Source organism: Leucoraja erinacea, chromosome 4 (genome assembly GCF_028641065.1).
Source record: "Leucoraja erinacea ecotype New England chromosome 4, Leri_hhj_1, whole genome shotgun sequence".
NCBI classification, from domain to species: domain Eukaryota; kingdom Metazoa; phylum Chordata; class Chondrichthyes; order Rajiformes; family Rajidae; genus Leucoraja; species Leucoraja erinaceus.
This window is the reverse complement of record NC_073380.1, coordinates 4,387,011-4,414,548: the sequence shown is the minus strand read 5'-3', so window position 1 is coordinate 4,414,548 and position 27,538 is coordinate 4,387,011. Positions and strand designations below refer to the sequence as shown.

General features: G+C 49.0%; 1 protein-coding gene across 1 annotated transcript in view; it reads left to right on the top strand.

Moving 5' to 3' along the window:
- Positions 1-27,538, top strand: part of LOC129696002 (1-phosphatidylinositol 4,5-bisphosphate phosphodiesterase gamma-1-like) — a 130,152-nt gene that overhangs the window by 48,070 nt on the left and 54,544 nt on the right. The window contains exons 7-16 of the mRNA XM_055633422.1: positions 48-82; positions 2,213-2,285; positions 5,667-5,768; positions 7,728-7,846; positions 8,704-8,789; positions 10,086-10,206; positions 11,932-12,100; positions 16,005-16,124; positions 17,365-17,504; positions 17,763-17,802. Coding sequence (XP_055489397.1) covers positions 48-82; positions 2,213-2,285; positions 5,667-5,768; positions 7,728-7,846; positions 8,704-8,789; positions 10,086-10,206; positions 11,932-12,100; positions 16,005-16,124; positions 17,365-17,504; positions 17,763-17,802 — 1,005 coding nt within the window. The remainder of the gene's footprint in view (positions 1-47; positions 83-2,212; positions 2,286-5,666; positions 5,769-7,727; positions 7,847-8,703; positions 8,790-10,085; positions 10,207-11,931; positions 12,101-16,004; positions 16,125-17,364; positions 17,505-17,762; positions 17,803-27,538) is intronic.

Sequence of the window (27,538 nt, the reverse complement as noted above, 5' to 3'; positions counted from 1 at the left end):
TATATATATTTAAACTAAATTTGTTGCCGTTTGTTTTGTGCGTGCAGATAATTGAACAGCTGGAGCTGTCGTTTCCTCTCAGGTAAGGAAACTTTCATTGTTATCTTCAGCGTTTGTTCATCTTGAACCTTTCCTCCATTTCAAAGTCGATTCATGTCACACAAGAGCCTCTTGCCAAAGTAATCCTGGTCTCCTTCAGCCTGGAATGAAATTTGATACGGTCATTGTTATTTAAAAAAACATTGTTTTTTCTGTTAATGCATTTTTTGGCACCAGTCATTTTGCAAAGTAATATCTGTTGAATAATTGATGACTGTAACACAGAAGATCGTGCGTTCAAGGGCTGGTCTGTGGATGAGAACCAACACTGACATGGTGATGCACACTTAACTTCATGTTGTACTTCAGATGACAAGATGGCCATAGATGCGGGAAAAATGGTCCCCGTGTTGGGGGAAGTCTAGAACCAGGGGTCACAGTTTAAGAATAAGGGGGAGACCATTTAGGACTGAGATGAGGAAAAGCTTTTGTCTCCCAGAGAGCTGTGAATCTGTGGAATTCTCTGCCACAGAAGGCAGCGGAGACCGATTCTCTGGATGTTTTCAAGAGAAAGTTAGATTTAGCTTGAGGTTAATGGAATCAAGGGATATGGGGGGAGAAAGCAGGAACGGGGGACTGATTTTGGATGATCAGCCACGATTATAGGAAGGATGTCAACAAAATAGAGAGAGTACAGAGGAGATTTACTAGAATGTTGCCTGGGTTTCAGCAACTAAGTTACAGAGAAAGGTTGAACAAGTTAGGGCTTTATTCTTTGGAGCGCAGAAGGTTAAGGGGGTACTTGATAGAGGTCTTTAAAATGATGAGAGGGATAGACGTGGACAAAAGTTGACGTGGATAAGCTTTTCCCACTGAGAGTAGGGAAGATTCAAACAAGGGGACATGACTTGAGAATTAAGGGACAGATGTTTAGGGGTAACATGAGGGGGAACTTCTTTACTCAGAGAGTGGTGGCTGTGTGGAATGAGCTTCCAGTGGAAGTGGTGGAAGCAGGTTCGTTTTTATCATTTAAAAATAAATTGGATAGTTATATGGACGGGAAAGGAATGGAGGGTTATGGTCTGAGCGCAGGTATATGGGACTAGGGGAGAATACGTGTTCGGCACGGACTAGAAGGGTCGAGATGGCCTGTTTCCGTGCTGTAATTGTTATATGGTTATATATGGATTATATTGAATGGTGGTGCTGGCTCGAAGGGCCGAGTGACCTACTCCTGCACCTATTTTCCTATTTTTCTATATGGCATGCAGAGTGGATACAGGCCCTTCAGCCCAACTTGCCCACACCAGCCAACTTGTGCAATCTACACTAGTCAGTACCCGCGTTTGGCCCAGATCCCTCTTGTTCATAACCTGGGGGTTATATTTCTTGGAGCGCAGGAATGCTTATCGAGGTGTAAAAGATCATGAGGAAACTGTATAAGGGGTGAATGGAGTCTTTGACCCCAAGTTGGGGAATCAAGATCCAGATGGCACAGGTTTAAGGTGAGAGGGGAAGATTTGATAGGAACCTGAGGGGCAACTTTTTTTGCTGGGTAATTTTAGTCCAGTTTATTGCCACTTGTACCGAGGTCCAGTGAAGAGCTACAGTCTTTGGAATGTGGGAGGAAACCGGAGCACCAGTTATATGGAACGAGCTGCCAGAGGGGGTAGTTGAGGCAGGGACTATCGCAATGTTTAAGAAATACTTGGACAGGCACATGGATAGGACAGGTTTAGAGGGATATGGGCCAAACGCAGGCAGGTGGGACTAGTGCAGCGGGTCAGGCAGCATCTCTGGAGAGAAGGGAAAGGTGACGTTTTGGATCGAGACCCTTCTTCAGACCGAGAGTCAAGGGGAGAGGGCAATGAGAGATATAGACGATGATGTAGAGAGATACAGAACAAAAGAATGAAAGTTATGCAAAAAAGTATGTTGCTAAAGGAGACAGGCCATTGTTAGCTGTGGGCTCGGTGAAAACGAGTTACAGACAACGAGACTCAACAAGACGACTTTGAAGCTAGTGCGACTTGGGTGGGTGAGGGACGGGGAGAGAGAGAGAGAGAGAGAGAGAGAGAGAGAGAGAGATGGGGCATGTTGGTCGGCGTGGGTGAAGGGCCTGTTTCCTTGCTGTGTGACTGTGACTGTAATCCTGGCCACCTTGTGCCTGCAGGAATGTGGAGAGGCCAGAACACTGCCAAGTGACGCTCTTTGACTTCCAGAAGTTTCTGCAGTATGATCAGAAGGTACGTGATTGGTCAGTGGATTCTGCCTCCGTGTCCCCGCACCAGCCCTCCCCCAATACCTAACGTCGCGGGTGCGAGAGAGCCACGGTGGCGCAGCGGTAGAGTTGCTGCCTCACAGCGCCAGAGACCCGGGTTCAATCCAGACTACGGGTGCTGTCTGTACGGAGTTTGCACGTGGGTGTATGGAACGAGTGGGTTTTCACCGAGATCTTCGGTTTCCTCCCACACTCCAAAGACGTGCAGGTTTTTAGGTTAATTGGCTTCGGTGTAAGTGTAAATTGTCCCTAGTGTGTGTAGGATAGTGTTAGTGTGCGGGGATCGATGGTCGGCACAGACTCGGTGGGCCGAAGGGCCTGTTTTACGCTGTAACTATAAACTAAACTAAGCTGCAGGCCTTGTTCTGCAAGAATCCAAGGTTAATGTCAGACACAGCTCACATTCTCTGCATCACCACCAGTGCAGTGAGCTGCTACTTGGGGAATAACATGTGCAAGACATAAGTGCGCGCCGATCAATAACATCGATCGTGTGTAATGTTAGTGTTAGTGATCGTATGTGGGATAGTGTTAGTGTGCGGGGATCGCTGGTCGGCATGGGCTGAAGGGCCTGTTGCCGTACTGTATCTCTAAGCTAAACTAGTGCAGAAAAACACGTCCTTGACGTAACCGACCCAGTGCGGCAGTGTTGACAGGAAACTCCGTCAGACCATGGAGGCTTGGCTTGCTGCCACACTCACAGCTGGAAACACTCAGAGACAGCGCAATCACAACCTTCACAAACTGCTTGGTTTAGCATAGATTAGTTTAGAGATACAGCTGGGAAACGGGCCCATCGGCCCACCGAGTCCGTGCCGACCAGCGATCCCCGCACACTGACACTATCCTACACACACTAGCAACAATTTACAATTTTTATCGAAGCCAACCTGTACGTCTTTGGAGTGGGGGAGGAAACCGGAGCACCCGGAGAAAACCCACACGGGTCACGGGGAGAACGTACAAACTCCGCACAGACAGCACCCGTAGTCAGGATGGAACCCGGGTCTCTGGGGCTGTGAGGCAGCAGCTCTACCGCTGCACCACCGTGCCGCCCAATAGGTACAGTATATAGGCGAGGGTTGAAACTAGACCCCACTGTTGTGCAGAGCACCACACTTTGGATCCCCAATTTATGTAGGGGCCATTTTGCAGATCCTTCTGCAGTTGTACAGAGCCCTAGTGAGACCACACCTTGAGTATTGTGTACAGTTTTGGTCCCCTAATTTGAGGAAGGACATTCTTGCTATTGAGGGAGTGCAGCGTAGGTTTACAAGGTTAATTCCCGGGATGGTGGGACTGTCATATGCTGAGAGAATGGAGCAGCTGGGCTTGTACACTCTGGAGTTTAGAAGGATGAGAGGATATCTCATTGAAACATATAAGATTGTTAAGGGTTTGGACATGCTAGAAGCAGGAAACATGTTGCCGATGTTGGGGGAGTCCAGAACCAGGGGATCACAGTTTAAGAATAAGGAGTAAGCCATTTATAGTGGAGACCAGGAAACACTTTTTCTCACAGAGAGTGGTGAGTCTGTGGAATTCTCTGCCGCAGCGGGTGGTGGAGGCCGGTTCTCTGGATGCTTTCAAGAGAGAGCTAGATAGGGCACTTAATGATAGCGGAGTCAGGGGATATGGGGAGAAGGCAGGAACGGGCTATTGATTGGGGATGATCAGCCATGATCACATTGAATGGCGGTGCTGGCTCGAAGGGCCAAATGGCCTACTCCTGTACCTATTGTCTATTGTCTATTTGGGGCAATTAATTTATTTGTTTGTACACACAATCATTTTCTTTTCACAATCCCTTTAATGTAGTAAAATGCCTCAGTAGAGGAATAGACAAACTTTGACTACAAGCCAAAGAAAAGGTTGTGTGGAGTAAGGAACTCCATGTGCTGGTGTACACCAAAGATAGACACAAAATGCTGGAGTAACTCGTGAACCATTCTACATTTCTCTTGTTTCTAAGTCTGAAGAAGGGTGTCGACCCGAAAAGTCACCCATTCCTCCTCTCCAGAGATGCTACCTGTCCCGCTGAGTTACTCCAGCATTGGACAGTTGACCAAGGCATGAATGAATGAATGAATAGGTTTATTGGCCAAGTATTCACATACAAGGAATTTGCCTTGGTGCTCCGCCCGCAAGTGACAACATGACACACAGTGACAGTAAGGAATTACACATAATACATTAAACATTAATAATAAAACATTATTGATTAAACATGTGAATTAAACAAAATAACAGAGCACAAGGAGGCTACAGATTTTTGGTTATTGAGTTAGGTTAAGAGATAGGTTTTAAGCAGTGCCATAACAGTGGCTCAGTTTGGTTTAGAGATACAGCGTGGAAACAGGCCCTTCGGCCCATCGAGTCCTCGACGACCAGCAACCCATAAACACTATCATACACACACTAGCGCCAATTTACAATGTTACAACATGAAATTCAATGGAGTTTTAAAGATTGATAGGGGTGGAAATATCAAACAGTAAAAGGCACAGCTTCAAGGTGAGAGAGGCAAAGTGTACAGGAGATGTGTGGGGCTGATTTTTTACACAGAGGGTGGTGGGTGCCTGGAACGTGCTGCCAGGGGTGGTGGTGGAGGCAGATACGATAGTGGTGTTTAAGAGGCTTTTAGACAGGCACATGGATATGCAGGGAATGGAAGGATACGGATCACGTGCTGGCAGAGGAGAGTTGGTCTTGGCATCATGTTGAGCACGGACATTGTGGGCCGAAGGGCCTGTTCCTGTGCTGTACTGTTCCATGTTTATTGGTATTGATGGTAATAGAAGTGAAAGTAAAAAAATGTTAGCAGGATGTGCAGGAAAAGATTTTAATCTTTACTGTTGGTATATGTCTAATCTACCTCAACCAGAGAGCAGTCCTGAACTACTATCTACCTCATTGGTGACCCTCGGACTATCCCTGTTCAGACTTTGCTGGCTTTACCTTGCACTAAACGTTATTCCCTCATCATGTATCTGTACACTGTCAATGGATCGACTGTAATCATGTATTGTCTTTCCGCTGACTGGTTAGCACGCAACAAAAGCTTTTCACTGTACCTCGGTACACTGGAACTAGCCAAACTCTATGCATGGGTTGCTGTTATTAATCACCTCTTCGAATCATAGAGTGATACAGCATGGAAACAGGCCCTTCAGCCCAACTGGCCCACACCGGCCAACATGCTCCATCTATACTAGTCCCACCTGCCTGCGTTTGGCCCATATCCCTCTAAATCTGTCGTATCCATGTACCTGTCTAAGGGTTTTGTAAATGTTGTGATGTCTACACCTGTCTGGGATGATTAACATTGTGGTTGTTGTTTCTTTAGGAAAGTTGGGCAAGTGACACTAACAAAGTGCGTGAATGCATCTTTAATTACTTGAAAGACCCTCTGCGGGAGACATCAGACCCAGTGCTTCAACTGGATGAGGTATGTACACCTTCCTTGTTACCTCAGTGTGCAGGAGGGACCAGGTACATACGCTCTTCACTGGAGAGGTTCTGCAGACTGCCCTGGTGTGTGGCCCCACAACAACCATGGTTTAAAACTTACATTGTGTCTACGTGAGGAGGTGGGATGGGAGGGTCTTCATTCCCAGGTGATAGGAGACCCCTTCTACTGAGAGGTTTTAGGATAAGGAGGATGTAAGCACTTGTTACTTTCAGCCAAGTATACATTGCTTTTACCATGTAGGGTGGCATGGTGGTGCAGCGGTAGAGTTGCTGCCTCACAGCGCCAGAGACCCGGGTTCCATCCCGACTACGGGTGCTGTCTGTACGGAGTTTGCATGTTCTCCCTGTGACCACGTGGGTTTTCTCCGAGATCTTCGGTTTCCTCCCACACTCCAAAGACGTACAGGTTTGTAGGTTAATCGGCCCCTCTGTAAATTGCCCCTCGTGTGTAGGGAGTGGATGAGAAAGTGGGATAACATGGAACTAGTGTGAACGGGTGATCGCTGGTCAGCATGGACTCGGTGGGCCGAAGGGCCTGTTTCCCTGCTGTATCTCTAAACTCCATATATGTGACCATGGTTTCAAACTGGACCGGCATATGGATATGGATATATATGAGGTCATAGAGTCAGAGAGAGCCAGAGAGTCTCAGTGTGGAAACCCTTTGGCCCAACTTGCCCACACCGACCAACAAAAAAACTTTTTCACACAGAGAGTTGTGAGTCTGTGGAATTCTCTGCCTCAGAGGGCGGTGGAGGCAGGTTCTCTGGATACTTTCAAGAGAGAGCTATAGAAGCTGGGATGTAATGTCAAAATTGTACAAGGCATTGGTGAGACAAAATCTGGAGTATGGTGTACAATTTTGGTCGCCCAATTATAGGAAGGATGTCAACAAAATAGAGAGAGTACAGAGGAGATTTACTAGAATGTTGCCTGGGTTTCAACAACTAAGTTACAGGGAAAGGTTGAATAAGTTAGGTCTTTATTCTCTGGAGCGCAGAAGGTTAAGGGGGGACTTGATAGAGGTCTTTAACATGATGAGAGGGATAGACAGAGTTGATGTGGACAAGCTGTTCCCTTTGAGAATAGGGAAGATTCAAACAAGAGGACATGACTTCAGAATTAAGGGACAGAAGTTTAGGGGTAACATGAGGGGGAACTTCTTTACTCAGAGAGTGGTAGCGGTGTGGAATGAGCTCCCAGTGGTGGCGGCAGGTTCGTTGGTATCATTTAAAAATAAATTGAATATGCATATGGATGAGAAGGGAATGGAGGGTTATGGTATGAATGCAGGCAGGTGGGACTAAGGGAAAATAATTGTTCGGCACGGACTTGTAGGGCCGAGATGGCCTGTTTCCGTGCTGTAATTGTTATATGGTTATATGGTTATAGAGCTCTTAAAGATAGCGTAGTCAGGGGATATGGGGAGAAGGCAGGAACGGGATACTGATCAGCCATGATCACATTGAATGGCGGTGCTGGCTCGAAGGGTCGAATGGCCTACTCTTGCACTTATTGTCTAACATTTCATCCACCTGCCCTGTGGTCCATATCCCTCCATACCTGTCCTATCCGTGTACCTTTCAAATTGTTTCTTAAACGTTGCGATTGTCCCTGCCTCAAACTTCATCCTCTGGCAGGCACGGAATGCTGGAGTAACCCAGCGGGACAGGCAACATCTCTGGAGAGGAGGAATGGGTGACGTTTCTGGCCGAGACCCTTCTACAGACCTCACTACATCCTCTGGCAGCTCGTTCTTTACACCCACCACCCTCTGTGTGAAGGGTTGCTCGGCCTCATGTTCTGCACGGGCATTGTGGGCTGAAGGGCCTGTTCCTGTGCTGTACTGTTGTATGTGGTATGGATAATAAGATATCACTGCCGTTGTTGGGGAATGGTGATAGCTGACCACACATCTCTCTCGTTGGCCTTTCAGTTCCTGGCGTATCTGTTCTCCAAAGAGAACATGATTTTGGACTCTCGCTTTGACCGTGTGTGCCCTGAAGAGATGAATCACCCTCTCTCCTTCTACTGGATCTCCTCCTCACACAACACGTTAAGTAACGCGCCACCCCCTTGTACACGCTGTTCATCTCCTCTCCTGCTCCTTACGTTCAACAGTCAATGATTGGACGGACGGACGAAGGAACGGATGAATGAATGAATGAATGAAAGAATGAAAGAATGAATGAATGTATGCATGAATGTATGCATGATTGAATGAATGAATGAATGATTGAATGCATGAATGAATGAATGACGTCTCCCTTCATGCCTGCCCATGATTATCTCAGCTAATCTAGTTTAGTTTAGATTAGTTTAGATGTGGTTTATTTAGTTTAGTTTGGTTTAATTTAGTTTTAATTTAGTGTAGTCTAGTCTAATGCAGTCTACTCCAGTCCAGTCCAGTCTACTCCAGTCTACTCCAGTCCAGTCCAGTCTACTTCAGTCTAGTGCAGTCTAGTCCAGTGTACTCCAGTCCAGTAGTCCAGTCCAGTCCAGTCTAGTCCAGTCTAGTCTAGTCTAGTCTAGTCCAGTCTAGTAGTCTAGTCCAGTCTAGTCTAGTCTAGTCCAGTCCAGTCTAGTCCAGTAGTCCAGTCCAGTCTAGTCCAGTCTAGTCCAGTCTAGTCCAGTCTAGTCCAGTCCAGTCCAGTCCAGTCCAGTCTAGTCCAGTCTAGTCCAGTCTAGTCCAGTCTAGTCCAGTCTAGTCCAGTCCAGTCTAGTCCAGTCTAGTCCAGTCTAGTCTAGTCCAGTCTCGTCTAGTCCAGTCTAGTCCAGTCCAGTCTAGTCCAGTCTAGTCTAGTCCAGTCTAGTCTAGTCCAGTCCAGTCCAGTAGTCTAGCCCCGTCTAGTCTAGTTGATTCTAGTAAGAGGGCCACTGTAGCAAGGCTGACATTCTCTCTGTCTCTGCAGGTACCTGACTGGGGACCAGTTTTCCAGTGAGTCGTCGCTAGAAGCCTACGCTCGATGCCTGAGGATGGGATGCCGCTGCATAGAACGTAAACATCTCCTTCTGCGCGCGACCGTAGTAGTCACATTAACTGCCCCCCCCCCCCAGCCCGCCCGCCCCCCCGCCCCGTGACGTGACGGTGAGGTGCTGCCTCTCAACATCGACTACACCCCACATGACCTGTGTGTGTGTGTGTGGCGTAGACACAAGCAGCTGCAGGTGCTGCTTTACAGAAGAAGACACAGAGTGCTGGAGTAACTCAGCGGGTCAGGCTGCATCTTGCCACTTTTGCGGCAAAAACAAGGGGGCAGATTATTATCTCAATGGGGTTAGGTTAGGTAAGGGGGAGGTACAGCGAGACCTGGGTGTCCTTGTACACCGGTCACTGAAAGTTGGCGTGCAGGTACAGCAGGCAGTGAAGAAAGCTAATGGAATTTGCCTTCATAACAAGAGGATTCCAGTATAGGAGTAAAGAGGTTCTTCTGCAGTTGTATAGGGTTCTGGTGAGACCACATCTGGAGTATTGTGTACAGTTTTGGTCTCCTAGTTTGAGGAAGGACATCCTTGTGATTGAGGCAGTGCAGCGTAGGTTCACGAGATTGATCCCTGGGATGGCGGGACTGTCATATGAGGAAAGATTGAAAAGACTAGGCTTGTATTCACTGGAGTTTAGGATGAGGGGGATCTTATAGAAACATATAAAATTATGAAAGGACTGGACAAGTTAGATGCAGGAATAATGTTCCCAATGTTGGGCGAGTCCAGAACCAGGGGCCACAGTCTTAGAATAAAGGGGCGGCCATTTAAGACTGAGGTGAGAAAAAACTTTTTCACCGAGAGAGTTGTGAATTTGTGGAATTCCCTGCCACAGAGGGCAGTGGAGGCCAAGTCACTGGATGGATTTAAGAGAGAGATAGGTAGAGCTCTAGGGGCTAGTGGAATCAAGGGATATAGGGAAAAGGCCTCTGGGACCTATTTTCTATGTTTCTATGTTTCTATCTGTGGAGAACATGGATAGGTGACGTTTCACAGAGTGCTGGAGTAACTCAGTGGGTCAGGCAGCATCTGTGGAGAACATGGATAAGTGACGTTTCACAGAGTGCTGGAGTAACTCAGCGGGTCAGGCAGCATCTGTGGAGAACATGGATAGGTGACGTTACAAGTTGACTCTGAAGAAGGGTCCCGATCCGAAACCTATCTTCTTCTCCACAGATGCTGCCTGACCCGCTGAGTTACTCCAGCACTCTGTAGTTGTTTGTAAAGCAGCACCTGCAGTTGCATGTGTCTCCTTTTGGAGGTTGTTTCATTGAACCAGTTGGTGACCCATGGATTTGCTGCTTTTCAGTGGACTGCTGGGATGGACCAGATGACCTGCCCATCATTTATCACGGACACACACTAACCTCCAAAATCAAGTTCCTGGACGTTCTCTACACCATCAAGGACCATGCCTTCGTCACCTCAGAGTAAGTGAGGCCACACTCTGCATACGGCCCTGTAGTAGTTTGTACACAAATGACACAATGTGAATCTGTGAGATTCTTTGCCGCAGTCGGCTGTGGAGGCCAAGTCAGTGGGTATTTTTAAGGAGAGCTTGATAGACTCTTGATTAGTGTGGGTGTCAGAGGTTATGAGGAGAAGGCAGGAGAATGGGGTTAGGAGGGAGAGATAGATCTGCCATGGTTGAATGGAGGGGTATGGAGTTGATGGGCCGAATGGCTTAATTCTGCTCCTGTCACTTATGAACATAAGGACCTGTCCCACTTGGGTGACATTTTCGGTGACAGCCTGAAAAAATGTTGTTGCGGTGTGGTCGCAGAGTGATGCAGGGTGGTGTGGCGTGGTCGCGGCATGATGTGGCGTGACGTGGTCGTGGCATGATGTGACGTGGCGTGGTCGCGGCATGATGTGACGTGGCGTGGTCGTGGCATGATGTGACGTGGCGTGGTCGTGGCATGATGATGTGACGTGGCGCGGCGTGGTCGCGGCATGATGTGGCGTGACGTGGCGTGGTCGCGGCGTGGTGTGGCGTGGTCGTGGCATGATGTGACGTGGCGTGGTCGCGGCATGATGTGGCGTGACGTGGCGTGGTCGCGGCGTGGTGTGGCGTGGTCGCGGCATGATGTGGCGTGACGCGGCGTGACGTGGCGTGACGTGACGTGGCGTGACGTGGGGTGACGCATGGAATGACGCACGGTGCCTCGTTGCCACCGCTGGATTTTGGATTCAAACTCTCTCTGCGACACCGGGCTTGACGCTGCGTGTCTTATCATGTTGTGGCATTGTCGCACGCTGACGTAGGCTGTCCTGCGGGTGACGCAAGGTCATGGCCTTGGCTAATTAATTTAGCGACAGCCTGCGTCAACCTGTTGTCCTCAGATGTCATGGACAGTGACGCAAGCCCGTCGTATCTTGCTGTATCGTGTCGTGGGTGGACGTATGTTGACTTCGGCTGTCGCTGTTTGACGTCTGTGCGGTCGCAGGATGTCGTAGGCGCTGTCGTATGCTGTCGCTGTTGAGGTGCTGGAAATTGTGACGTCGGCTGACGCAGATTGTCGCAGCTTGACGTCAACCGTGCAGTAGATTGTCGTACAACTAGACTGCGGCCGTCAGTCACTGAAAAAATGGCAGAGTGGGACAGGCCCTTTATGGTTCCAGTGCCCTGAGTCACGAGTGTTTCATCATCACGGAGCGGCAAATGGACAATGGAATTCCATGCTGCAGATTTACAGTTAACATCTCACAAACCAAAAACTGTACAATACTCACTCATACAATAAACCCTCTGCTGATTCCTTTACTCTGGGTAAAAGACTGCATTTACTTTATCTAATCTCCTCATGATCTCAAGTTACCCCTCGGGTTCCTATTAACTCTTTCCCCCCTCACTTTAAATCTATGTCCTCTGGTTCTCCATTCCTCTACTCTGGACAAGAAAATCTGTGTGTCTACCTGATCTATTCCTCTCATGATTCCTCTCAGTCTAAAGAAGGGTCTCGCCAATCTTTAAAGGGAGACGTGGTCTCACTGAGATCGGCAGATGCAGACTTATTTTTAATTAATCATCAAACATTTAGGCAATTGATTAGTATTTGTTTAAATGAGGATACATCTCACCTGTCCGCGTGTGTTACAGGTATTATTAGTTTAAATGAGCAGGGTACATCTCACCTGAACCACCTGTGTTGCAGGTACCCCATAATCCTCTCCATTGAGGACCACTGCAGCGTTGTACAGCAGAGGAACATGGCTTCCTACTTCAAGAAGGTGTTTGGAGACATGTTGCTGACCAAACCCGTGGACATTAATGCTGATGAACTCCCATCCCCCAATCAGCTGAAGAAGAAGATTCTGATCAAGGTGGGGGAGATAATTGCCTGAACCATTGACCATTACACATTGACCATTGACCATTGAACCATTGACCATTGACCATTGAACCATTGAACCATTAACCATTGACCCATTGACCATGAACCATTAACCATTGACCCATTGACCATGAACCATTGACCATTGAACCATTGACCATTGAACCATTGACCCATTGACCCATTGACCATTGAACCATTGATCATTGAACCATTGACCATTGACCATTGACCCATTGACCATTGAACCATTGAACCATTAACCATTGACCATTGACCATTGAACCATTGACCATTGACCATTGAACCATTGAACCATTAACCATTGACCATTGAACCATTGACCATTAACCATTGAACCATTGACCATTAACCATTGACCATTGACCATTGACCATTGACCATTGACCATTGACCATTGAACCATTGACCATTAACCATTGAACCATTGACCATTAACCATTGACCATTGACCATTGAACCATTGACCATTGACCATTGAACCATTGAACCATTAACCATTGACCATTGACCATTGAACCATTGAACCATTGACCATTGAACCATTGACCATTTAACCATTGACCATTGAACCATTGAACCATTGAACCATTAACCATTGAACCATTGACCATTGAACCATTGACCATTGAACCATTGAACCATTGGACCATTAACCATTGACCATTGAACCATTGACCATTGACCATTGAACCATTGACCATTGAACCATTGAACCATTGAACCATTGACCATTGAACCATTGAACCATTGAACCATTGACCCATTGACCATTGACCATTGACCATTGAACCATTGAACCATTGAACCATTGAACCATTGACCATTGAACCATTGATCATTGAACCATTGACCATTGAACCATTGACCATTGAACCATTGACCATTAACCATTGACCATTGAACCATTGACCATTGAACCATTGACCATTAACCATTGACCATTGACCATTGAACCATTGACCATTGACCATTGAACCATTGACCATTAACCATTGACCATTGACCATTGAACCATTGACCATTGAACCATTGACCATTGACCATTGAACCATTGACCATTGACCATTGCCCCATTGACCATTGACCCATTGACCATTGACCATTGACCATTGAACCATTGATCATTGAACCATTGACCATTGACCCATTGACCATTGAACCATTGACCATTGACCATTGACCATTGAACCATTGACCATTGAACCATTGACCCATTGAACCATTGACCATTGACCATTGACCATTGAACCATTGATCATTGAACCATTGACCATTGAACCATTGACCATTGAACCAGACCCATTAACCATTGAACCATTGGACCATTGACCCATTGACCATTGACCATTGAACCATTGACCCATTAACCATTGACCATTGACCCATTGACCCATTGACCATTGACCATTGACCATTAACCATTGAACCATTGACCAACCATTGACCATTGACCATTAACCATTGACCATTACCATTGACCGTCATTGAACCATTGACCATTAACCATTTGAACCATTGACCATTGACCACTGACCATTAACCATTGAACCATTGAACCATTGACCATTGAACCATTGACCATTGACCAACCATTGACCATTGACCATTGAACCATTGAACCATTGACCCATTAACCATTGAACCATTGACCATTGACCGTTGACCATTGACCATTGACCATTGAACCATTGACCATTAACCATTGAACCATTGACCATTGACCATTAACCATTGACCATTGACCATTGAACCATTGACCATTGAACCATTGACCATTGAACCATTGACCATTGAACCATTGACCATTAACCATTGACCATTGAACCATTGACCATTGACCATTGAACCATTGACCATTGAACCATTGAACCATTGACCATTGAACCATTGACCATTGACCATTGAACCATTGACCATTGACCATTGAACCATTGACCATTGACCATTGACCATTGACCATTGAACCATTGACCCATTGACCATTGACCATTTAACCATTGAACCATTGACCATTGACCATTGACCATTGACCATTGAACCATTGACCATTGACCATTGAACCATTGACCATTAACCATTGAACCATTGAACCATTGACCATTGACCATTGACCATTGACCATTGAACCATTGACCATTGAACCATTGACCATTGACCATTGAACCATTGACCATTGACCATTGAACCATTGACCATTGAATTGAACCATTGACCATTGAACCATTGACCATTGAACCATTGACCATTGAACCATTGACCATTGAACCATTGACCATTGAACCATTGACCATTGACCATTGAACCATTGAACCATTGACCATTGACCATTGACCATTGACCATTGAACCATTGACCATTGACCATTGACCATTGAACCATTGACCATTGAACCATTGACCATTGACCATTGACCATTGACCATTGACCCATTGACCATTGACCCATTGAACCATTGACCATTGACCCATTGACCATTGACCATTGACCATTGAACCATTGACCATTGAACCATTGACCCATTGACCAATTGACCCATTGACCACCATTGACCATTGAACCATTGACCATTGAACCATTGAACCATGAACCATTGACCATTGACCATTGAACCATTGACCATTGACCATTGAACCATTGACCCATTGACCCATTGACCATTGACCATTGAACCATTGACCCATTGACCATTGAACCATTGACCATTGAACCATTGACCCATTAACCATTGACCATTGAACCATTGAACCATTGACCCATTGACCATTGACCCATTGACCATTGACCATTGACCATTGACCATTGACCATTGAACCATTGACCATTGAACCATTGACCATTGAACCATTGACCATTGAACCATTGACCATTGAACCATTGACCCATTAACCATTGACCCATTAACCATTGACCATTGAACCATTGACCATTGAACCATTGACCATTGACCATTGACCATTGACCATTGACCATTGAACCATTGACCCATTGACCAATGAACCATTGACCATTGAACCATTGACCATTGAACCATTGACCATTGACCATTGAACCATTGAACCATTGACCATTGAACCATTGAACCATTGACCATTGACCATTGACCCATTAACCATTGAACCATTGACCATACCCTTGACCATTGACCCATTGACCATTGACCATTGAACCATTAACCATTGCACTACAAAAATATTGCGTGACACTTCAATCTGTTCCCATCAGGGGTCGGGACCCTTCTTTAAACTTGAAGTAGGGGTTGGGGTGGTGGGGATTGGGTGAAGAGCTGGAAGTGAGAAAAGGCCAGGACTATTCCGGGCCAGGCACAAATGACCTCAGGAAGGGTGGTGCCTGGTAGAACTGTGGAACTGGTAAAATGACAAGGAGGGAGCTTGTGAACATCTGAAAGAGGATCTGGACCCAAAACGTCACCTATCCATGTTCTCCAGAGATGCTGCCTTACCCGCTGAGTTACTCCAGCACTCTGTGTATATCTAGGGAGGAGGAAGGGTTAGGGTAAGCTGTTCTTTCTGCTCTGTTCCTGTTCATCGTGATGCAGCCTTAATGTTCTAACCTTGCAAGTAAGTAAGTAAGTTTATTGGCCGAGTATTCACATACAAGGAATTTGCCTTGGTGCTCCGCCCACAAGTAACAACATGACGTACGGTGACAGTTACGAATCTCAGAAAACACTAAACATTGATAATAATAAGACATTAATGATAAAAACACCATTGATCAAGCATGTGAACCAAGTAAATGTGATGAATGAGTGAGGATTGACCACCAGGTGAGCAGGCCGCACCCGTCCCACCCGTGGGTGTGTGGGCTTTCCAAGTAACGTTGACTTTCCCTTTACCTCCGGTGTGAAGCACAAGAAGCTGGTGGAGGGTAACCTGTATGAAGAGGTGACGTCAGGCAGCTACTCTGAGAATGACATCAGCAACTCCATCAAGAACGGCATCCTGTACCTAGAGGACCCCATTGACCACGTGAGCCAGCATCAGCACCCCCTTCACTGTTGCCCCTCCACTCCATCTATTGTAGTTTAGAGACACAGCACGGAAACAGGCCCTTCGGCCCATCCAGCCTCACCGACCAGCGATCCCCGCACACTAACACTATCCTACACACACTAGTGACTATTCACACTTACACCAAGCCAAGTAACCTACAAACCTGCACGTCTTTGGTGTGTGGAAGGAAACCAAAGTTCTCAGTGAAAACCCACGCAGGTCACGGCTCGTTCCATACACCCACGTGCAAACTCCGTACAGACAGCATCTATAGTCAGGATGGAACCCGGGTCAAGTCGTGAAGAGAGTTTTATTGTCATGTGTCCCAGATAGGACAATGAAATTCTTGCTTTGCTGCAACACAACTGAATATGTCAACATAATACAGAACAGGGGATAAATGTTCAGTGTGTATCTATATAGCATAGACCATAAATAAACAGATAAAGTGCAATAGGCTGTTATAGTTCAGAGCTTGTTTGATGTTGTGTTTAATAGTCTGATGGCTGTGGGGAAGCAGTTGTTCCTGAACCAATGTTACAGATTTCAGGCTCCTGTACCTTCTACGTGATGGCAGTGGAGAGATGAGTGTGTGGCCAGGATGGTGTGGGTCCTTGATGATGCCGGCTGCCTTTTTGAGGCAGCGACTGCGATAGATCCCTTCGATGGTGGGGAGGTCAGAGCCGATGATGGACTGGGCAGTGGTCACAACTTTCTGCATTCTTTTCCGCTCCTGGACGCTCAGGTTGCCGAACCAAGCCACGATGCAACCGGTCAGCATGCTCTCTACTGTACTCCTGTAGAAGTTCGAGAGAGTCCTCTTTGACATACCGACTCTCCGTAATCTTCTCAGGAAGTAGAGGCGCTGAAGTGCTTTCTGTATAACTGCATCAGTGTGCTGGGACCAAGAAAAATCTCTGGTGCTGAAAGCGATCCATCCTGACTACGGGTGCTGTCTGTACGGAGTTTGTACGTTCTCCCCGTGACCTGCGTGGGTTTTCTCCAGGAGCTCCGGTTTCTTCCCACACTCCAAAGACGTGCAGGTTACTAGGTTACTTGGCTTGGCATCAATGTAAAATCAAATGTCCCTTGTGTGTGTAGGATAGGGTTAATGTGCGGGGATTGCTGGTCGGCACAGACTCGATGGGCCGAAAGGCCTCATTCCGCGCTGTATCTGTAAACTAAATGAAACTAAAGGTGTGTTCGTTCTCTGCAGAATTGGAGTCCTCATTATTTTGTCCTGACGAGTAATAAGATCTACTACTCTGAGGAAACATCCAGGTACCATAACAATGAGGATGAAGAAGAAGAGGAACACAAGGAGGTAGGTCCCAGTGAAGAACTCACTATGGAGTAGCCCACACTGCCGTCATAGAGTCAGCCCAACTTTGCCCACACCGCCCAACATGTCCCAGCTACACTAGTCCCACCAGCCTGCGTTTGGTCCATATCCCTCCAAACCTGTCCTATCCATGTACCTGTCTAACGGTTTCTTAAACGTTAGGATAGTCCCAGCTTCAAACTCTGGCAGCTTGTTCCATACATCCACCAACCTCAGTGTGAAACAATTACCCCTCAGATTCCTATTAAATCGTTTCCCCTTCACCTTAAAAGTTGTGCCTGGTTCCTGTCACGAGTGACCGGAACTACAGATGTATTTAATAGTCACGTGTACTGAAAACAGAACACTGGCATGTTTACAGGAGTACAACCGGCCTGTAAACACAATATTCATGGATTACACAACTAGGCAATAGACAATAGACAGTAGGTGCAGGAGTAGGCCATTTGATCCTTCGAGCCAGCACCGCCATTCAATGTGATTATGGCTGATCATCCACAATCAGTTCCCCGTTTCTGCCTTCTCCCCATATCTCCTGACTCCACTATCTTTAAGAGCCCTATCTAGCTCTGTCTTGAAAGTATCCAGAGAACCGGCCTCCACCGCCCTCTGAGGCAGAGAATTGCACAGATTCACAACTCCCTGTGTGAAAAGGTTTTTCCTTGTCTCCGTTCTAAATGGCTTACCTCTTATTCTAAAACTGTGGCCCCTGGTTCTGGATTCCCCCAACATCGGGAACATGTTTCCTGCTTCTAGCATGTCCAAACTCTTAATAATTTCATGTTTCAATAAGATCCCCTCTCATCCTTTTAAACTCCTGAGTGTACAAGCCCAGCTGCTCCATTCACTCAGCATATGACAGTTCCGCCATCCCGGGAATTAACCTTATAAACCTTCACTGCACTCCCTCAATAGCAAGAATGTCCTTCCTCACATTAGGGGACCAAAACTGCACACCAGACTCCAGGTGTGGTCTCATCAGGGCCCTGTACAACTGCAGAAGGACCTCTTTGCTCCTATACGCAACTCCTCCTGTTATAAAAGCCAACATGCCATTCGCTTTCTTCACTGCCTGCTGTACCTGCATGCTTACTTTCATTGACTGATGTATAAGGACCCCCAGATCTTGTTGTACTTCCCCTTTTCCCAACTTGAAGCTATTTAGATAGTAATCTACCTTCCTGTTTTTGCTACCAAAGTGGATAACCTCACATTTATCCACATTCAACTGCATCTGCCCACTCCCCCAACCTGTCCAAGTCACCCTGCATTCTCATAGCATCCTCCTCACAGTTCACACTGGCACCCAGCTTTGTGACATCTGCAAATTTGCTAATGTTACTTTGAATCCCTTCATCCAAATCATTGATGTATATTGTAAATATCTGTGGTCCCAGCTCCAAGCCTTGCGGTACCCCACTAGTCACTGCCTGCCATTCTGAAAGGGACCTGTTAATCCCTGCTCTTTGTTTCCTGTCTGCCCACCACTTCTCTATCCATGTCAGCACTCTACCCCCAATACCATGTGCCCTACATTTGCCCACTAATCTCCTATGTGGGACCTTATCAAATGCTTTCTGAAAGTCCAGGTACACTACATCCACTGGCTCTCCCTTGCCCAGTTTCCTAGTTACATCTTCAAAAAATTCCAGAAGATTAGTCAAGCATGATTTCCCTTTTGTAAATCCATGCTGACTCAGACCGATCCTGCTCCTGCTATCCAAATGTGCCGCTATTACATCTTTTATAATTGACTCCAGCATCTTCCCCACCACCGATGTCAGGCTAACTGGTCTATAATTCCCTGTTTTCTCTCTCCCTCCTTTCTTAAAAAGTGGGATAACATTAGCTACCCTCCAATACACAGGCGTCCATGATTTCCTGAGCCACTTCCTTAAGTACCCTGGGATGTTGCAGTTTGCAGTCCTGAACTGGATGTTGTACCTTCTTCCCAATGGCAGTGTGGCCAGGGTGGTGTGGGTCTCTGATGATGCTCCTGCCTTTCTGAGGCAGCGACTCCTGTGGATCTCTTTGATGGTGGGGAGGTACTCAATGGTGGGGAGTGTGGTGTGTGTGTGTGATGGACTGGGCTACATCTACAATGGTGGGGAGTGTGGTGTGTGTGGGACTGGGCTACATCTACAATGGTGGGGAGTGTGGTGTGTGTGGGACTGGGCTACATCTACAATGGTGGGGAGTGTGGTGTGTGTGGGACTGGGCTACATCTACAATGGTGGGGAGTGTGGTGTGTGTGGGACTGGGCTACATCTACAATGGTGGGGTGTGGTGTGTGTGTGTGGGGAGTGTGGGACTGGGACTGGGCTACATCTACAATGGTGGGGAGTGTGTGGTGTGTGTGTGGGACTGGGCTACATCTACAATGGTGGGGGGTGTGGGGTGTGTGTGGGACTGGGCTACATCTACAATGGTGGGGAGTGTGGTGTGTGTGTGGGACTGGGCTACATCTACAATGGTGGGGGTGTGTGGTGTGTGGGGGGGACGGGGCTACATATACAGTGGTGGGGAGTGTGTGGTGGTGTGTGTGGGACTGAGCTACATCTACAATGGTGGGGAGTGTGTGGTGTGTGTGGGCCTGGGCTACATCTACAATGGTGGGGAGTGTGGTGTGTGTGGGACTGGGCTACATCTACAATGGTGGGGAGTGTGGTGTGTGTGTGGGACTGGGCTACATCTACAATGGTGGGGAGTGTGGTGTGTGTGTGGGACTGGGCTACATCTACAATGGGGGGGAGTGTGGTGTGTGTGGGACTGGGCTACATCTACAATGGTGGGGAGTGTGGTGTGTGTGGGACTGGGCTACATCTACAATGGTGGGGAGTGTGGTGTGTGTGGGACTGGGCTACATCTACAATGGTGGGGAGTGTGGTGTGTGTGGGACTGGGCTACATCTACAATGGTGGGGAGTGTGGTGTGTGTGGGACTGGGCTACATCTACAATGGTGGGGAGTGTGGTGTGTGTGGGACTGGGCTACATCTACAATGGTGGGGAGTGGTGTGTGTGTGTGTGTGGGACTGGGCTACATCTACAATGGTGGGGAGTGTGGTGTGTGTGGGACTGGGCTACATCTACAATTGTGGGGAGTGTGGTGTGTGTGAGGGACTGCGCTACATCTACAGTGGTGGGGAGTGTGGTGTGTGTGGGACTGGGCTACATCTACAATGGTGGGGTGTGGTGTGGTGTGTGTGGGACTGGGCTACATCTACAATGGTGGGGAGTGTGGTGTGTGTGGGACTGGGCTACATCTACAATGGTGGGGAGTGTAGTGCGTGATGTGTGTGGGACTGCGCCACCTCTTTACATGGTGGGGAGTGTGGTGTGTGTGGGACTGGGCTACATCTACAATGGTGGGGAGTGTGGTGTGTGTGTGGGACTGGGCTACATCTACAATGGTGGGGAGTGTGTGTGTGTGTGTGGGACTGGGCTACATCTACAATGGTGGGGGAGTGTGTGGTGTGTGTGGGACTGGGCTACATCTACAATGGTGGGGAGTGTGGTGTGTGTGGGACTGGGCTACATATACAATGGAGGGGGGTGTGTGGTGTGTGTGTGGGACTGGGCTACATCTACAATGGTGGGGAGTGTGGTGTGTGTGTGGGACTGGGCTACATCTACAATGGTGGGGAGTGTGGTGTGTGTGGGACTGGGCTACATCTACAATGGTGGGGAGTGTGGTGTGTGTGTGGGACTGGTCTACATCTACAAAACGGTGGGAGTGTGTGGTGTGTGTGGGACTGGGCTACATCTACAATGGTGGGGAGTGTGGTGTGTGTGGGACTGGGCTACATCTACAATGGTGGGGTGTGTGGTGTGTGTGGGACTGGGCTACATCTACAATGGTGGGGTGTGTGGTGTGTGTGTGGGACTGGGCTACATCTACAATGGTGGGGAGTGTGGTGTGTGTGGGACTGGGCTACATCTACAATGGTGGGGGGGTGTGGTGTGTGTGTGTGGGACTGGGCTACATCTACAATGGTGGGGAGTGTGTGTGTGTGTGGGACTGGGCTACATCTACAATGGTGGGGAGTGTGGTGTGTGTGTGGGACTGGGCTACATCTACAATGGTGGGGAGTGTGGTGTGTGTGTGGGACTGGGCTACATCTACAATGGTGGGGAGTGTGGTGTGTGTGTGGGACTGGGCTACATCTACAATGGTGGGGAGTGTGGTGTGTGTGGGACTGGGCTACATCTACAATGGTGGGGAGTGTGGTGTGTGTGGGACTGGGCTACATCCACAATGGTGGGGAGTGTGGTGTGTGTGTGTGGGACTGAGCTACACCTACAATGGTGGGGAGTGTGGTGTGTGTGTGTGGGACTGGGCTACATCTACAATGGTGGGTAGTGTGGTGTGTGTGGGACTGGGCTACATCTACAATGGTGGGGAGTGTGTGTGTGTGGGACTGGGCTACATCTACAATGGTGGGGGGACTGGGTGGTGGGGTGTGTGTGTGTGTGGGACTGGGCTACATCTACAATGGTGGGGAGTGTGGTGTGTGTGGGACTGGGCTACATCTACAATGGTGGGGAGTGTGGTGTGTGTGTGGGACTGGGCTACATCTACAATGGTGGGGAGTGTGGTGTGTGTGGGACTGGGCTACATCTACAATGGTGGGGGTGTGTGGTGTGGTGTGGGACTGGGCTACATCTACAATGGTGGGGAGTGTGGTGTGTGTGTGGGACTGGGCTACATCTACAATGGTGGGGAGTGTGGTGTGTGTGTGGGACTGGGCTACATCTACAATGGTGGGGTGTGTGGTGTGTGTGGGACTGGGCTACATCTACAATGGTGGGGAGCGTGTGTGTGTGTGTGGGACTGGGCTACATCTACAATGGTGGGGAGTGTGTGTGTGTGTGTGGGACTGGGCTACATCTACAATGGTGGGAGTGTGTGTGTGTGTGTGGGACTGGGCTACATCTACAATGGTGGGGAGTGTGGTGTGTGTGTGTGGGACTGGGCTACATCTACAATGGTGGGGAGTGTGGTGTGTGTGTGTGGGACTGGGCTACATCTACAATGGTGGGGAGTGTGTGTGTGTGTGGGACTGGGCTACATCTACAATGGTGGGGAGTGTGTGTGTGTGTGTGGGACTGGGCTACATCTACAATGGTGGGGAGTGTGGTGTGTGTGTGGGACTGCGCTACATCTACAATGGTGGGGAGTGTGGTGTGTGTGGGACTGGGCTACATCTACAATGGTGGGGAGTGTGGGCTGTGTGGTGGACTGGGCTACATCTACAATGGTGGGGGGTGTGGTGTGTGTGTGGGACTGGGCTACATCTACAATGGTGGGGAGTGTGGTGTGTGTGGGACTGGGCTACATCTACAATGGTGGGGAGCGTGGTGTGTGTGGGACTGGGCTACATCTACAGTGGAGGGGAGTGTGGGTGTGTGTGGGACTGGGCTACATCTACAATGGTGGGGTGTGTGGTGTGTGTGGGACTGGGCTACATCTACAATGGTGGGGAGCGTGGTGTGTGTGTGGGACTGGGCTACATCTACAATGGGGGGGTGTGTGGTGAGTGTGGGGCTGGGCTAGATCTACAAGTGGGGGGGAGGGTGGTGTGTGTGGGACGGGGCTACATCTACAGTGGTGGAGTGTGTGGTGTGTGTGGGACTGGGCTACATCTACAATGGTGGGGAGTGTGGTGTGTGTGGGACTGGGCTACATCTACAATGGTGGGGAGTGTGGTGTGTGTGTGGGACTGGGCTACATCTACAATGGTGGGGAGTGTGGTGTGTGTGTGGGACTGGGCTACATCTACAATGTGGGGAGTGTGGTGTGTGTGGGACTGGGCTACATCTACAATGGTGGGGAGTGTGGTGTGTGTGATGGACTGGGCTACATCTACAATGGTGGGGAGTGTGGTGTGTGTGGGACTGGGCTACATCTACAATGGTGGGGTGTGGTGTGTGTGGTGTGTGTGTGGGTCTGGGCTACATCTACAATGGTGGGGAGTGTGGTGTGTGTGGGACTGGGATACCTCTACAATGGTGGTGTGTGGGGCGTGTGTGGGCCTGGGATACATCTACAATGGTGGGGGGTGTGTTGTGTGTGTGTGGGACTGGGCTACATCTACAATGGTGGGGAGTGTGGTGTGTGTGTGGGACTGGGCTACATCTACAATGGTGGGGAGTGTGGTGTGTGTGTGGGACTGGGCTACATCTACAATGGTGGGGTGTGTGGTGTGTGTGGGACTGGGCTACATCTACAATGGTGGGGAGTGTGGTGTGTGTGTGGGACTGGGCTACATCTACAATGGTGGGGAGTGTGGTGTGTGTGGGACTGGGCTACATCTACAATGGGGGGGGGTGTGTGGTGTGTGTGTGGGACTGGGCTACATCTACAATGGTGGGGAGTGTGGTGTGTGTGGGACTGGGCTACATCTACAGTGGGGGGGAGTGTGGTGTGTGTGTGGGACTGGGCGACATATGCAGGGGGGGGGTGTGTGGTGTGTGTGGGACTGGGCTACATCTACAATGGTGGGGAGTGTGGGTGTGTGGGACTGGGTGTGGGTGTGTGTGTGGGACTGGGCTACATCTACAATGGTGGGGAGTGTGTGGTGTGTGTGGGACTGGGCTACATCTACAATGGTGGGGAGTGTGTGTGTGTGTGTGTGGACTGGGCTACATCTGGGGTCTTGGGGAGTGTGGTGTGTGTGTGTGGGACTGGGCTACATCTACAATGGTGGGGAGTGTGGTGTGTGTGTGTGTGAGACGGGTCTACATATAATATGGTGGGGTGTGTGGTGTGTGTGGGACTGGGCTACATCTACAATGGTGGGACGGAGTGTGTGTGTGTGGGACTGGGCTACATCTAACATGGTGGGGAACGTGTGTGTGTGTGGGACTCAGTGGGCTAGTGGTTCCACAAAGTGTGGGGGAGGAAGGGTGGGTGTGTGGGACTTGCGGATCTACAATGGTGGGGAGTGTGGTGTGTGTGTTGGACTGGGCTACATCTACAATGGTGGGGAGTGTGGTGTGTGTGGGACTGGGCTACATCTACAATGGGTGACTACACCCTGTGTGTGTGGTGGGACTGGGCTACATCTACACCGTGGTGGGAGTGTGTGTGTGTGTGTGGGACTGGGTACAGTACAATGGTTTAGTGTGTGTGGGACTGGGCTACATCATGTGGACATGGATAGGCTACATCTACAATGGTGGGGAGTGTGGTGTGTGTGTGGGACTGGTGTACATGGGACAATGGTGGGGGTGTGGACGTTGGGCCAAAGGGGCTACATCTACAATGGTGTATCACTCTGTGACTGGGCTACACCAGGTACAATGGTGCATATAGATCAGTGTGTGTGTGGGACCCGTACATCTACACAATCCCCCAGTTAATATTGGTGTGTGGACGTCACTACATCTACAAACAGCCCTGTGGTCCATGGGGAGGCTCTTCCCAGCTCTTAGCATAAGGTCTTCAGTGATAGCAGCAGAATTAGGCCATTCGGCCCATCAGGTCTACTCCGTCATTCAATCATGGCTGATCTATCTCTCCCTCCTAACCCCATTCTCCTGCCTTCTCCCCGTAACTTCTGACACCCGTATTGATCAACTGTTATCAGGCAACTGAACCATCCTACCACAGCTGGAGAGCAGTCCTGAACTACTATCTGCCATGTTAGGAGACCTGGGCTAGACTACCTTGATGGGGAGTGTTTGTGTGTGTGGCTTCACCTTGCACTACAATGGTATTCCCTTATCATGTATCTGTGTGCGATTGGATCGATTGGCTAATACATGTGGGGAGTGTCTTTCCGCTGACTGGTTAGCACGCAACAAAAGCTTTTCACTGTACCTCGGTACACGTGACAATAAACTACACTCAAACTCAACTCCATATGTGTCTCTCTGCCCCTTGTTTCCACAATCTATTTCTGAGAGGGATCTGTCGTTAGGATTGACTTTCTCAACATTAATGAGTTGAGGCTGGGACTATCCCAATGTTTAAGAAACATTTAGACAGGTACATGGATAGTTCAGGTTTGGAGGGATATGGACCAAACGCAGGCAGGTGGGACTAGTGTAGATGGGACATCTACAATGGTGGCTGGTGTGGACAAGTTGGGACTGGGCGAAGGGCCTGTTTCCATGCTGTATCACTGGGCTACTGTGACTGGTGTGTGTGTGTGTGTGGGACTCTGTACATCTCTCTGTGACTCTGTGTGGTGTGTGTGTGTGTCTCTGTGTCTCAATGGTGGGGTCTGTGTCTCTGTGACTCTGGGTGACTCTGTGTCTGTGACTCTGTGTGTGTGTCTGTGGACTGTGTCTCTGTACAATGGTGGGTGACTGTGTGTGTGTGTGGGTCTGGGTACATGTGACTGTGTCTGTGTGTCTGTGTGACTCTGTGTCTGTGTGGGGTCTGTGACTCTGTGTGGGACTGGGCTCTCTGACTGTGTGGAGTGTGTGTGTGTGTGGACTCTGTGCTACTCTGTGACTCTGTGTGTGTGTGGGACTGTGTCTCTGGTGTCTCTGTGTGTGTGTCTCTGTGTACATCTACAATGTGGTCTGTGTGGTGTGTGTGGGACTGTGCTACTCTACAATGGTGGGGAGTGTGTGTGTGTGGGACTGGGCTACATCTACAATGTGTGGTGTGTGTGTGGTGTGTCTGTGGGACTCTGTGTCTCTACAATGGTCTGTGTGTCTGTGTCTCTGGGCTACATCTACAATGTGGGGAGTGTGGTGTGTGTGGGACTGGGCTACATCTACAATGGTGGGAGTGTGTGTGTGTGTGTGACTGGACGGGCTACATCTGTGGTCTGTGTGGTGTGTGTGTGGACTGTGCTGTCTACAATGGTGTCTCTGTGGTGTGTGTGTGTGGGACTGTGGCTACATCTACAATGGTGGGGAGTGTGGCGTGTGTGGGACTGGGCTACATCTACAATGGTGGGGAGTGTGGTGTGTGTGGGACTGGGCTACATCTACAATGGTGGGGAGTGTGGTGTGTGTGATGGACTGGGCTACATCTACAATGGTGGGGAGTGTGGTGTGTGTGGGACTGGGCTACATCTACAATGGTGGGGTGTGTGGTGTGTGTGGGACTGGGCTACATCTACAATGGTGACTGTGTGTGTGTGGGACTGCTACATCTACAATGGTGGGGAGTGTGGTGTGTGTGTGGGACTGGGCTACATCTGTGGGGAGTGTGTGTGTGTGGGACTGGGCTACATCTACAATGGTGGGGAGTGTGGTGTGTGTGTGGGACTCTGCTACATCTACAACCTCTAGTGTGGTGTGTGTGGGAGCTGCTACAGAGATGGTGGGGGTGTGGTGTGTGTGGGACTGGGCTACATCTACAATGGTGGGGAGTGTGGGTGTGTGTGGGACTGGGCTACATCTACAATGGTGGGGAGTGTGGTGTGTGTGATGGACTGGGCTACATCTACAATGGTGGGGAGTGTGGTGTGTGTGATGGACTGGGCTACATCTACAATCTTGGGGAGTGTGGTGTGTGTGTGGGACTGGGCTACATCTACAATGGTGGGGAGTGTGTGGTGTGTGTGATGGACTGGGCTACATCTACAATGGTGTGGAGTGTGTGGTCGGTATGTGGACGGGGCTACATCTACAGTGGTGGGGAGTGTGATGGACTTGGCTACATCTACTGTGGTGGGGAGTGTGAAGGACTGGGCTACAGTTACAAAGGTGTGTGTGTGTGGGTGGGACAATGGTGGGGAGTGTGGTGTGTGTGGGCTACATCTACAATGGTGGGGTGTGTGGTGTGTGTGGGACTGGGCTACATCTACAATGGTGGGGAGTGTGGTGTGTGTGGGACTGGGCTACATCTACAATGGTGGGGAGTGTGGTGCGTGTGATGGACTGGGCTACATCTACAATGGTGGGGAGTGTGGTGTGTGTGGGACTGGGCTACATCTACAACTCTACAATCCCGAGCTGGGAACATGAAATATCCTCACAGCTGCTGCCTCTGAGAAGCGGAGATCTCTGGGTTGTGATGAACACGACAGGTTTAGAGGGACAGGGGCCAAACGCGGGCAGGTGGGACTAGTGTAGATGGTGCAT